Source organism: Netta rufina, assembly GCF_964035555.1.
Source record: "Netta rufina genome assembly, chromosome: 3".
Taxonomy (NCBI): domain Eukaryota; kingdom Metazoa; phylum Chordata; class Aves; order Anseriformes; family Anatidae; genus Netta; species Netta rufina.
The window spans coordinates 24,889,616-24,903,763 of record NC_140125.1 but is presented as its reverse complement, the minus strand read 5'-3'; the positions used below and the strand labels follow the sequence as shown (position 1 = coordinate 24,903,763).

At 39.8% G+C, this 14,148-nt stretch overlaps 1 protein-coding gene across 6 annotated transcripts in view; it reads left to right on the top strand.

Moving 5' to 3' along the window:
• ENAH (ENAH actin regulator) overlaps positions 1-14,148 on the top strand; it is an 86,889-nt gene that overhangs the window by 42,900 nt on the left and 29,841 nt on the right. For all 6 annotated transcript variants that reach the window (XM_084284892.1, XM_084284891.1, XM_084284890.1 and 3 more), the window contains exons 2-3: positions 1,759-1,924; positions 3,220-3,397. In XM_084284892.1, the coding sequence (XP_084141018.1) occupies positions 1,759-1,924; positions 3,220-3,397 (344 nt within the window). The remainder of the gene's footprint in view (positions 1-1,758; positions 1,925-3,219; positions 3,398-14,148) is intronic.

Sequence of the window (14,148 nt, the reverse complement as noted above, 5' to 3'; positions counted from 1 at the left end):
GTGCGTTTGTTTTTGTTTTTGTTTTGATGAACACTGTAAACATAATGGCTCCGCTTACAAATCGGTACCTAGGTCCTGTCATGTCACCTGGGGTTTATCATGCCTGCGTTGAATCGAGATTCAAATGTAGCGAAGCTATGTTTTGGGTTCAGAAATTGTCTCAAGTTTTCTGTAATATTGCTGCTATGTGTTTTAGCAAACCACAATTATTTGTTTTGTGCTTTGTGAACAATGCGGAGTCTTTCTGGATTTGAACATTGGTAAGATAGTGATGTGCCAGAATCCTCTAAATAGAGAAATCCAGTATGTTCTTGAACTGTCCTTGACAATATGTCCAATTGTCCAATGTTCTTGAACTGCACATTTCTATAACTGCGAGCAGATTTCCTCATTTCTTCTTGAATCTTTTGCTACCATAAGAAGCACAATCTCTCTTCGCTTTTCTCCCCTAGACTTGAAAACCATTTAAGCATTTTTCTAGTTGTCGTTGTTGACTGCCATGGCAAATGTGGTAGAAACTGATGTAATGTCAGTGACTGGTGCTTTGTCAAAAACATTATTATTGAAAGCTTACAAAACAGCTGGACGCACTGCAGTATTTTCTTGTTCCAGGAAATGGAAAATGAGATACTGGGAAACGCAGCATTTTTTCTTTAAAAGATAGGTGAGGGGAATTTGTATTTCCCCACCTTCATGTTTTATGAACACACATTTCATTACTGTCCCTCTGTAAGTTATGAAAAATGCATGTCTCTTCAGCCATTTCCATTCTCCGAATGGCAGGCCACATTCCTTGCAAGCCAGACAGCTCGTGTGTTGTGGATAATACTGGGTCTGCAGGAATGCAATGTTCAGAGAACTTGACTTACTGATAAGAAACCATTCTCTTCTATTTTTATTTCTTCTCTGCGCTGGACATTTGCTGTAAAGACAATTTGTGTAGTTCCACCCTCTCCCCTCCTAATTGTGTGCTTATGGTATATTCAGCTTTCTTGTGTTTTTATTATGATGATGCTCATGATATGCTCCCTTCCAACTTTAGACTGCACCTCATCTTCCAGATGACTGTCCACAGCTAACCCTCTTTATGGCAGCAATAAACTCTCCTGATGATAAAATTGCAGCTTTAGGTCTTCAAGAGAACTATTCCTGAGGGAGGAAATAAAACATCTAGATGTTGACTGCTGCAAAATGTCAAAACCAAAAATTACTTCATTTGTGAGCAGATGAACTTTAGTGTGCTGAACTTCATCCTAGTGTGTGTGTGTATATTTTTTGAAATACATGCATACATTTTTGAGTCCTTACGCGTTAACAGGAACTAGGGCCTTCCAAGCCTCCTCTTGTAGAAGTAATCGCCCCTGGAAAACTAATTGTATGGAGCTAGTACAACTACACCTTCTTTGTTCTTCAGTCTCTGTGGACAACTTTGTATATGGTTTCAGCATTTATTTAAAATTCATGGTTGGTGGTGAGGAGAAAGGAAAACATGTATGGAGAAAACTGCTACGAAAAGGTGCAAAAAAGTAAATCGCTTCTTGATCTTTCATTAGTTGTTATGCTTTCTTTGTCATGGCCACAGGTTTTCAGAATGAATGCCTGTAAGCAGAATGTCAAAGTGCTAGCATTTGAATTTATGAAAGAGGACTGTGCGAGAAGCATTACTTTCCTTTTTCAAGTAAAAAGGATTTAACCAAAAAGATAATTTGTCTTAGGTAACTTTTATGTTCTAATTTAAATTACTTGTATTTTTAACAGTGAACAGAGTATCTGCCAAGCACGAGCTGCTGTAATGGTCTATGATGATGCCAATAAGAAATGGGTACCAGCTGGAGGATCAACTGGATTCAGCAGAGTTCATATATATCATCACACAGGCAACAACACATTCAGAGTAGTGGGCAGGAAGATTCAGGATCATCAGGTAAGTGAATCTCTGAAAACTTTGAATAGAAATCGTAAGCTATTTTTGTAATTCTTCTTGACACTAAGAAATAGGTTTTCAGTAATGGGAATTGTAAATAGTAAACTTTTATTTTTAACTCAAGTAATGAAAACTGTATTGCTATTTTTTCCTTCCTCAGTGAAGTGCCTCATACCTTCAAAGCAACATTCCTTGAACGCCCTTTGCCATTCCTTCCTACATGCAGACACAGAGGGTAGGGAGGAAGACTAGTATGCACGTCATCTGGTTCTCCTTTAGCCAAAATGTTAATCTAAGAACTGATGTTCTTCCCTCTTTTATGCAGTTAGCTGCAGTCTACTTTGGTACCAACAGTTCTTTTTTTTTTTTTTTTTTCTAGCTGTTTCTGTATTACAGAAAGTTGGATACCTGGTTTTTCATTTCCCCTGATCAGTTAATTAAAAAACCCTTTAGATATTTGGTAATGCTGATCAACTACCACTTTGAGAAGTAGAGAACAGAGTAGTAATGATTACATCTTAATTCCCTTGATGAAGAATTTAGTAGATCTTGATTAAATTGCAGACTAGTACTGTGTTGTGAAATATGAACAGCCTTGTGATAGTTGAGGTGGAGTTATATCTATTATCTTTTTGTTTGAGTAAAATTTCTCTCACCTTCTTTTCTTGATCTTTTATCAAGAAAACCTGTGACATAGAATGATAATCTCACATGTGATCTGTCACTAAGCACATATTCCAAGGAATAAGTAGCATCTGTGCATTTATCTGAGGACAAATATATATATTTTGCCATTTACCAGTAGATAAAGCTGAGAGGATATGATTATCCAAGTGCAATGCGATGTTCTTAGTGGTTGGCTTGGAGCAAATGGTTGTGCTGCTGGCTAGAATTCACCAGCTTTTATGTGAGCCATAACAATCTTGCAAGATGATACCTTATGATGCATAGAAAAAATCCATGTAAACTGTTACTGAAAGCACTGCAAGTGAAGGGGTTCAGCAGCCAGAGTAGGAAGGTGATAACTTGGTTAGAAAAATTCTCACAAGTACTCTGAAGTTGATGGAAAACCAAGGTGATTTCTAAAATCCAAATGCATGTAAAGAAACTGTTGATGTTCTACATTGCTGTTAGGAAATACTACATCATTTGAAATGTAAATTATCAACTTCAGTAGTTTAAGCAGAAATACCTTACCGAACATTAGCCCACATGGTTAAGGAATAAAAACTAAATGAAGCTGAAACTTGGGATGAAACAGCACTTTAAACTGCTTTAATTTTTCATTATTATAGGTGGTAATAAATTGTGCCATTCCGAAAGGACTGAAGTACAATCAGGCTACACAGACCTTTCACCAATGGCGTGATGCAAGGCAAGTCTACGGTCTGAATTTTGGCAGCAAAGAAGATGCCAATGTCTTTGCAAGTGCCATGATGCATGCCTTAGAAGTATTGAATTCACAGGAAGCTGGTAAGTCTCTTAACTCCACTTTTGGAAGATTGAGAAAATAGAGATGAAAAAAATGAAATGTTTATGCATAAAAGACAGTAAGTCTTAGTAAGTCTAATCATGATTCAGCCTCCAGCCATTTTAATGATTTGGCTGTTTTGTCTGCATAATTGTTGCTGCTTAACAGTGATTCTCAACCTGATTGCCACCCACATAAATGGAATTCTTAAAAACTGAATTGATTTTCATGGTATTTATTACATGTAGAAACTTGCTGACTTTTGTTAAATAAGCACCTGACCAGGAAATTTATAACTCTTAATCACAGTACTTTTCAGTCTTCAGGTGGTGTCTATAATATATTCTAGTTAGACGTTACAGGAGAAGGATCAGTATAGCACTGGGACACACAGAGGGAGTTCTCATTTTATGAGACTTCTAGACTTTTGTGTTCATGTAACCAAAGAGTTCTTTTGTCCTCATTAATCTTTAAAGGTTGTCCATGTAACAAGAGAGAGTATTTCTGTGCCAGGTTTCTTTCTCTTGTGTAGAAGAAAAGTTGTGGATAACCTTAGCAGGGCTGTCTCAACTACAGCAAAAAAAAAAAGGTGACTTTATTAAGTTCCTTTTCATTCTTATAGCTTTTTCAACACTTGCCTTTAGAAACTAAGCTAGCTAGACCAAGCAGTGCTGTTATGCAGTAAATGAGGCCAAAAAATAAAGGATACTTAGAAGTGTAAGGCAGATAAAAATAAAATAGATAAAATAATGCAGTTGTGTATCACATTCTCCTGCCTACTAGTTGGATGTTTGCTCCTCTAAATCCTCCAGTTCTTCTTTCCCTAAGGGCTATTTGATTGTAAATATTTAATGCACTCCAACTGTTCATTATCTTGCAAACTAACATGATTGGTTGTAACCTTTTAAGTTGTCCAAATTGTGAAGAGAATCTTTTTCTCCTTCCTGTGATTTTTGACTTGGTAGTAGTAGGTGTAGGTGGAAATGTGTTAACTGCATCAGAAACTGGTGGTTGATGCTGTCAGTATTGGAGGAAATAACTGTTGTTATATAACTTTTGTGAGCCAAGAAAGAATGTGACTGGTTTATACTGTCTATTACTGACCTGTTTCACAGGCGTATCGGTGCTCTAGCTTCCATCAAGATGAAATAAAAAGCAAAGCTTAACATAACATTTCCTGAAAACGCTTATTCAGATGTCTGAAGATGATTAGCTATGCACTGGTGCTTGTAAAAACATTCAGAAGCACGCATATATAAGCTTTTTGTAAACCCATTATCATTTTCTAACAATGTTGAAAGAGAAGTCTTTATAATTTATCATCAGTTGAGGGGTTTGTTAGTGTATGGTCTGCGTGCTAAATATTTTAACTCTTATCAATGTAAGAAGTAAAAAGAGATGATTGAGCAACCTGCTCTAGTGGAAGGTGTTCATGCCCATGGTGTGGAGGGTTGGAATTAGTGGATCTTCTAAGGTCCCTACCAATCCAAACGTGTCTATGATCCTATCTGTCTGAACATGACCACTAATATAAGGAAAATATGATACTGAATGGCTTGCAGTTCAGAAACAAACTAATTGAACTCCTTGCTCTAAGTTAATGCATTTCTTATATCTGCAGTTGGATGTTACCGCACTCTCTCTTTTGAAATTATATAGTCTCCCTCTCCTGAATATATTTGAAAAATGTCAATGGTCTTTACTGGCATTCTTTGAAATTTTATTGAGGGTTTCCCTCCCTCTAGTGGATCTGCAAAAGCAAAGAAGTGGTGCATGTAGCACAGAGTACAGTGACAGCCTTTTTGTCATTCTAATGAGTTTAGAATGCAGAGTGAAAGTGTTTGAAGTTAGAGTAGAATAAAGCCATAACTGCAACTGGCAATTTTCTTATTAAAAAACAACATGGTACATATGTCTCAAAGGACTATAAAGTGATGGCTGCCTTGTCAGTGGAATTGCTTGAAATATGCTGCACGTCTAGTCTTTTCTCTCCCTGATCTACAGTACCTGAACATGTGATCATTGTATTTTCTTTTAAGTTTGAACTCCAGTTATTTAAATAAATACAAAAGTCAGTGGGTTTCCACTCAGTTCTGCTTTGAGTGGTTGTATTAACTAGCAGCTATGCAACCAGACCCTATTCCTCTGGCTAGTTGAGCAGACTGTAGGCTACCTGCACACCAGAAAAGAAAGACAATATGCAGGAGTGTGTATTAGCCTGGAATATTAAGGTAGGCTACTATAGCTACAAACCCATACCACATACCTTTTAGGAAATGTACTCAAAATCACAGAATCATCTAGGTTGGAAGAGACCTCCAAGATCACTGAGTCCAACCTCTGACCTAACACTGACCAGTGCTCCACTAAACCATATCACTCAGCTCTACATCTAAACATCTTTTAAAAGACCTCCAGGGATGGTGACTCCACCACTTCCCTGGGCAGCCCTTTACCAAAAGGGTTGTTAGACATTGGAACGAAGTTCTTCCTAACATCCAACCTAAGCCTCCCCTGGTGCAACTTTAGGCCATTCCCCCTCGTCTTGTCACCAGGCACGTGGGAGAACAGACCAACCCCCACCTCGCTACAGCCTTCTTTAAGGTACCCGTAGAGAGCAATAAGGTCGCCCCTGAGCCTCCTTTTCTCCAGGCTGAACAAGCCCAGCTCCTTCAGCCGCTCCTCGTAGGACTTGTTCTCCAGGCCCCTCACCAGCTTCTTTGCCCTTCTCTGGACTCACTCAAGCACCTCGATGTCCTTCTTGTAGCGAGGGGCCCAAAACTGAACACAGTACTCGAGGTGCGGCCTCACCAGAGCTGAGTACAGTGGGACGATCACTTCCCTGCTCCTGCTGGCTGCACCATTCCTGACACAACCAGGATGCCGTTGGCCTTCTTGGCCACCTGGGCACACTGCTGGCTCATGTTCAGGTGGGCATCAACCAGCACCCCCAGATCCTTTCCACTGCACAGCTTTCCAGCCACTCAGCTCCCAGCCTGTAGCTCTGCTTGGGGTTGTTGCGCCCCAGGTGCAGGACCCGGCACTTGGCTTTGTTGAACTTCATGCAGTTGGCCTCAGCCCATCGGTGCAGCCTATCCAGATCCTCCTGCAGAGCCGTCCTACCCTCGAGCAGATCGACACACGCACCTAACTTGGTGTCATCTGCAAACTTACTGAGGGTGCACTCGATGCCCTCGTCCAGATCATCGATGAAGATATTAAAGAGGACCGGCCCCAGCACCGAGCCCTGGGGGACGCCACTAGTGACTGGCCTCCAACTGGACTTGACTCCATTTACCACGACTCTTTGGGCCCGGCTATCCAGCCAGTTTTTAACCCAATGAAGCTTACGCCAGTCCAAGCCATGAGCAGCCAGTTTCTTGAGGAGATTGCTGTGGGAAACATAACAAAACAAAAAAAATGAACCAAACTTTCTTCAGTTGATACTCGGGAGAATTTTGAAAGACTTTGTTTCATTAAATAATTGTCTGAGGCAATTACTGCAAATTTACTGCACCTTAATCAAATCACAAATGTGTCAGCAGTTCAAGAGATCATTTAAAGAGGTTTTCTGGCTTTAAGGTTGCATGCTGTTTGTTTGGGTACTCAGTGAATGGTCTTAAATGTCTTGAATAAAGATGACTGGTTTCTGTATAGGTTTTGCATCGCATTACAAAAAAATTCATATCTGCATTAAATAGAGCTCAGTGTTGTTATCAAAGTGACTCTGGAATGAGAGAAGAGCCACAATGAAAGGAAATGACATGAGTGAGAAAATTCTCCAATGTCTGAGAAAATTGATTATTCCTTTGAAGGAATAAGGGCAAATAAGTAAATTATGCTTTGGGAGATGGGAAGATGTATCACAGAATCATAGAGCAGCTTTCATTGGAAGGGACCTAAAAGATTACCTAGTTCCAACCCCCTGCCATGGGCAGGGACACCTCTCACCACACCAGGCTGCCCAAAGCCCCATCCAGCCTGGTCTTGAGCACCTCCAGGCATGGGGCATCCACAACTTCTCTGGGCAACCGGTGCCAGTGCCTCACCACCCTCTGAGTGAAGAATTTCATCTTGACATCTCATCTACATCTCCCTTCTTTTAGTGTAAAACCATTTCCCTATATGCTATCGCAATCTGCCAGTGTAAAAAAGTTGCTCTGTCTTTTCTATAAAAACCCTTTAAGTATTGAAAGGATGCATTGAGGAGCCTTCTCTTCTTCAGGTTGAACACCATCAGCTCTCACCATTTCTTCATAGGAGGGGTGCTCCAGCACTCCGATCATCCTTGTGATCCTCCTGTGGACCTGCTATAACAGCTCCACATCCTTCTTGTGCTGCCCACTCCTCTGGTGATGCAGCCCAGGACACAGTTGGCCTTCTGGGCGGCAAGCACTCACTGCTGGCTCACATCAAGCTTTTCATCCACCAGAACCCCCAAGTCCTTCTCTGCAGGTCTCATCCCAATGAGTTCTTCTCCCAGTCTGTACTCATCTCTGGAATTGCCCTGAGCCAGATGAAGCACTTTGCACCTGGACTTGTTGAACCTCGTTAGGTTCATGGGGGCCCAATTCTCAAGCTTGTCCAGGTCCTCTTGAATGGCATCCCTTCCTTCTGTTGTATCAGCTGTACCACACAGGTTGGTGTCACGTGCAAACTTGCTAAGGGTGCACTCAATCCTATTGTCTTTGTCGTTTCTAAAGATACTAAACAGCACCGGTCCCAAGATGGACGCCCTGAGGGATACTGCTTGTCACTGGCCTCCACCTGGACATAGAGCCAATGACCTCAACTCTCTGAGTATGGCTGTCCAGCCAATTTTTTTTTATCCACCCTCCAAACTCTTAACAATTTTAGAGATAAAGATGTAATATAGGACCCTGTCAAAGGCCTTATAGAAGTCAGTCAGTCTTCCCTTGTCGATTGATGCAGTCGCTCCATCACAGAAGGCCATCAGATTGGTCAGACAGGATTTGCCCTTGGTGAAGCCATGCTGGCTGTCTCAGATCACCTCCTGGTCCTGCATGTGCCTTGACATTGCTTCCTGGAGGATCTGTTTGGTGATCTTGCCAGGCACAGAGGGGAGACTCACCAGTCTGTAGTTCCCTGGGTCCTCCTTTCTACCATTTTTAAAAATGTGAGTGATATTTCCCTTTCTCCAGTTGCTGAAGGAGTGTGATGAGTGACTTCTCCAGTTACTTATCATATTGAGATTTGATGCAAAAAGTACCTTCCAGTTCAGTGGGAAGAGGTATTATTTTGTGGGGCATCAGTCTTCAGCCCCAAAAAGACCTTGTTAAGAAAAAAAGAAAACAAGTATGAGATTGATACGTGTAATTTACATTTGAGGTGGTACTTTGGGTTGTTTGTTTGCAGAAGAAGAAGGGATGCTTGAAAGATGTAACTGTCAACAAGGCTATTTTGATTCTTTCTAATGTAACTCAATGTATCTTACATTCGTTATGTTTTTTTTTTGTTTTGTTTTGTTTTTTTGTATGAATATTTAACAGTTAATTTCATCTTTGTTACAACTTTACATGATTTTAGGGCATTCTAGATAGAAGGACCAGGATAGGAATGTTTTCAGTGAAACTGTTCTAATATTGCCTTAGGAGACGCTTTAATTCATAGGAGGAAGAGAAAGAAATATAGTTCCCCACCCCAATCTCTGTATTTTGCTGGTCTAACAGTAAAAACAAAATTGAGGTTACTTTTCTTTAAAATCTTTAGTAACCATAGAAGTTTAGTTGTTCAATTATTAATGACCAAACTTTTATGGAGAAAAGATGCATGCTTTATCCACAGCTTCGAAAATACACTGATCTGTGATCCTTTCTCTTACAATGAAGATCGTTCATTAAATCACCCCTTATAGGGGAAGGTAGTTACTTATAGAGTGAATAATTTAGTATCTTTGGAAAATGCAAACCGGGATGAAAACTGCAGTTGCCTAATTGGAGTATGTGTAGAGACTATAGAAGGCTGAAATGAGAAATTTATGGGGAGGAATAAGGAAGAGGGGGAGAAGAGCTCAAAATATTTCCCACACTGTTGTTTCACATCATGCTACAGCTTGTTTCAAGAGAAAAAGGATTTTGTAGTGAAGTAATTATGCTGTACCTGTACTCTGGCAGCCTCCTGGAACAGGCTGTCAGCACTGCTTGTCAGAGCAGCTGTAGTGTGATGTGCTATTATTACCTGGGTTGTCAGAAGCAGGAGAAGAGATCTATTTTTGATAGTAATTTTTTCTTTTTATTTTAAGTATGGCATTGATTAAATATTTTTTTTGTAGTTACTAGCTTCTATAATTCTGATTTATTGGCCAAAATACTGATCTAAAATAAGTTTTAACTGTTTATTGGACAAAATACTTCCTTTTTTTTTTTTTTTCCCCAAGTTTTCAGGGTTATGCTCACCTTTAAGCATTGCCGTCGTGGTATCTTTGGTGATTTTTGTCATTCTCAAGGATTAGTGTTGAATCAAGTGAAAGTGTTACAGTATGGGTGGGCAACCAAAAAGAACTTCATTAAAATTTGAGTTGGTCTTGACTGCAGGGCAGCCATAGATAGAAGTATAGTAGTTTTATGAATAATGTTTTGTTTAATAAACATCAGGGAGTGTCAAGAAGGGTTCATGTTCTTGTCTTAAATATTACGAGTAGAAGTTGCAGCTATATTACATCTGACATCTTTTGTAATCAGGGCGTTGTCATACATTCATGAACATAACTGTAGATTATAAAGGCTCAATTTTTTGGTATTAATAAAAAATTGTCAGTTATCACCGATAACATTGTTACTTAAAGAAACTTTTACAGAACTGGGGAAACAAGTAATGAATATCTTACTGATGGTGCTGATAAATTTAACCTTTGATACCTTAAAATAATTTTGTTAAGTTTGTAGGAGTGACCTTAGCACTCTGTTCTAGAAGCTTTGTCTCTGTCTCCCCCTACATAAAAGAGGGAAGCAGAGAGGGAAGCCACAAGCTTGCTGAGGGCCACCAAGCAAGCTTGTTCCCAAGCCAAGTGTAACACCCAACAGCCTTGTTTCCAAGGCTCTGTTGGCATTGATAAGAGGCTCTGCTCCCTTCAATAGAAAGCTTATCTGTACTCAAATTCAAATATGCTTTATTGAATGTTTTTGTTATCCTTGGCCCCTTCTTACTACCTTGTGCAGCTAAAAGTACCTGTGAAGTGAAATGAAAAACATTAATTTCTATACAGGAAAAGCAACATAATCACCATTAGCTAAAATAAATCAAAATGAGTCAATTAAATCAACTGAAAGCACTTATAAAATGGGAGTCACATATGAAGAGGCAGATATTTGAAGGAATGGGAAGTCTTAATTGGAAAGTAATTAGCTTGAATAGAAGTACTAGAGCAGTTTTGTTGCTTGTTAATGCCCTAGTGTTTGACCATTGTAGCCTTGCTTATAATCCATAATACAAATCCAGGTCTAGATGAGAGGTCTAGATGCCACTTTACCTTTGCTAAACACTAGTTAACAACTTTCCCTAAATTCTGTTCTGTAATGCTCTACAATAGGACAGGCTCTGAATAGGAGGAGAAGGAAGTAGAGTGAAGTGAAAGAGGTCATTTCCCCATGATCACTTTTCCTATTACTTCCATGTATCACTCTCTGAAAAAGTCTGCTTTCCATTCACTTAGAAAAATCTTCAAGCATTTATTAAAATACATCACTTGGTTTATTTAAAAACAAAACAAACAAACAAAAAACATTCTTATATTCCACAACAGAAATACATCTTTTAACTCTGCCTTTGAACTTTTGCCTGGGGTGTGCTCTTTGCTTAGTAGGTGTGCTCAAATTGTCCTTTATCGTCTTTTGAAAAGGTTTTCACTGTTACGCGATACTTATCTTTATAGCATATGTCTATACAAATTAACTTGCTGTCTGCTTTCGTGTCATTCGTACTTTGCTTTGACTATCAGACTATACGACTGGTATGTTGCTTAGCTTTGGCACTGATACACTGAGAAATGAACTGGTAGAAATTCTTAATTACTGGGTTGTTTATATAATTGTTTCTCTAAGGCAAAAATGAGATCTTAAACTAAAATTCTCGTGTCATCCAGTTGACTAAGTTTTTATGAAGATACTAGATTAAAAAAAAAAAGATTGTACTCTTAGACTGTCTTTAAATGAACAGTACAGTAATTGCAGGTGTGTGCATGTTGGCTTGGCCTATCCTTATATTGCCACCTCCCAAGGAAGTCTGTCCAGCTAAACGAAAATACACATTATAGGTATATAACCCGCAATACATGTATTATTCCTATCTTGAACAGTAAATATCCTGTTTTTTCTTAGGGTAGGAATGCAATGTCTTCTGGTGCTTTGTCAACACTGCTAACATCAGACAAGTGATTTTAAAAGAAGCGGGGTGGAGAGTTTCAGGTGAAACTCCAAAGTAGACAATATATTCCCAAACACCAGGGAAAAAACCTGGAAAGGCACTGAGAAAAACGTGTTTCTATTGTCAATTTGCCAACTATACTTTCATAGTGTTGTGCAACGGGAATTAATAAATTCAGCTCTTGAAGGGACATAGAGGTAAGAAGTCAATTTGAGGTGAAAAGGAAGTTAAGGAACTTGGTAAACTACAACACTGCTTGTGGTTTAAAAAGGGGATGCTCAGTTTGGCTCAAGCAGTCCCCAGCAGCTGGGTGTCATTCGTTGAGCTATGCCAGCATAGCTGTCTCCATGGCTGTGGGAAGAACCAGATCAGGTCCTGATTTAGCTGGGGAAAACAATTTTTTCATGCTTTCCCCCCGGGATTTTTAATGCATTGGAGTTTCAGTCCATCTCTCACTAGATAGGTGCCCCAACTGTTGTAGAGGAAGGGTGATGCAAACGTGAGAATAAGCTGAAAAGCAGAAAACCTATAAACTGAACTACTGCTGAACAAATTAGTATATGAAATTATATCCTTTGTCAAAGTACACCACAGACTGCACCATCTGTAGTTTCTTTAGAAAAAGAAAGATGTTAGATTTTCCTTAAAACTTGAAATGAGTAGATGATTCAGCCTTTTCTACTTGGCTTGTACTGGTCTTTGAAGATAAAGAGATTCTGTTGATGGAACAGACTTTTTGTCCAGGCAGGATCTGTGAATATTTCTCTGGGCGCTTGATATCGCTGATGTATCCTGAAGCGTTCAGAAACATTAAAGAAAGCTTTTTATCACCTAGCTCCTGCTTGTTTGTTTATAGCATCTGTCCCCCTGTCTGGACAGTGCTGTTTTAGCAAGGAAGTGGTGGTCGTGACTTCTTGGAGTAAATTAATTTTATAGCGTAAAAGATACCTTTCCCCCTGGGTACATACCTTTAACTTGCCAGCGTCCATCAGCATGGTGGCTACTTCAGTAGGGGACTCAGAGGGGATTTCCTTGGTGAACATTCCTAATGGCTTGGTAGCTCACCATTTCTTTCTTGAAAGCCTTTGGTCTACTAAGGTTGCATTTTTTCCTGGTAAAAAGTATATATAAGTAATAAAACCAACTGTGTCAGCTGCTTTGCAGGTGATTGCCTTCAGCTTTCTTGCATGTATAGATTATAAAAAGCACCGGAGCTTACTGGAGTAGGTCGGCTTCCCAGGTCACGTTCTGCAAGGCAAATGGCGACTTTTTGACTGAGAGTGAAAAGCTGGAGGTTGTGAGAACAGATTTTACTATGAAATTCTGCTTGTAGAATAACAAAGCCAAATTACAACAACTGGTCTCTGCCACTTCATTTCCCTTCTGTCCCATCTCAGTCTTCCATAAGCAGTGGATGAGCAGTGAGCACAAACAGTGAGATGATTTGTTTCTGAGGGTGACAGCACAAGAAGGAATGAGGAGGGGGCACCAGCAGAAGGGCTGCAGAGTGACAGTATGAAGTCAGCCACTGCAGCATGGTGTGAATATCTAATAATACTCTGTTCGAGACTAGTTAATGCAGGAGACTAAGCAGGTGGAGGTTCCAAGTTTTTGTTTCTTCTGCGTTTCAGTACCAAATAGTTCCAATTGGTAAGTGGCTGTAGTGTTGTAGTCCTGAGCTGTAGCCTTGAGCTAACAAAACCAAAGGAGATAAGGATGAAAACAACAATAAGGAAGTGGCTGAAGGAACGTTTCAGAGTGACTCATAGTAACCTTTTGCTTATTAAGGGTCACTAGATGAAAGGGTATTAAAATTGGGGAATTGGTTGAGGTGCCCCCCCTGCTGGACATCTGTACCACACGCTCAGTAGGAGGTAAGCTGGGCAAACTAGAAAAAACAATCAGAAGTAGCAAGGGAGATTGTTTCACAAGTTGACTGTGCATAAATAATAGTACCTAAGTCAGACGTGTGTGCTTTGCAGAAGCTTGCTAAGCACCTGGTTGTACAGAATGAATTAAAAGACCTTCATGTCTGTTGCAGCTGCTTATTGGCTAGGTGTACTGGGCGTGAACCTAGGGATAACAGTATGAACAAAAGATGGTTTTTATATTTTTGGTTTTTGCTTGTTTATTTTTAATGCTTAGATTATTGTGACTTGTACTGAGAAATGACAGATCTTAGGGAAGGAAATATATTAGATGTAGCAAGCAGTAATGGTATCTAGCATCTTTACACAGCTGCCACTGGGTTGTCTAATTCCCAAAGTCTGTGAAAGGCTGCAGCATGCAAACATATGGGCTGCTTCCCTGGCTGCTTGGGAGCTGCAGTCATGGCTTAATAGGCATAAAAGCCTAACACCTGTCACAAAGA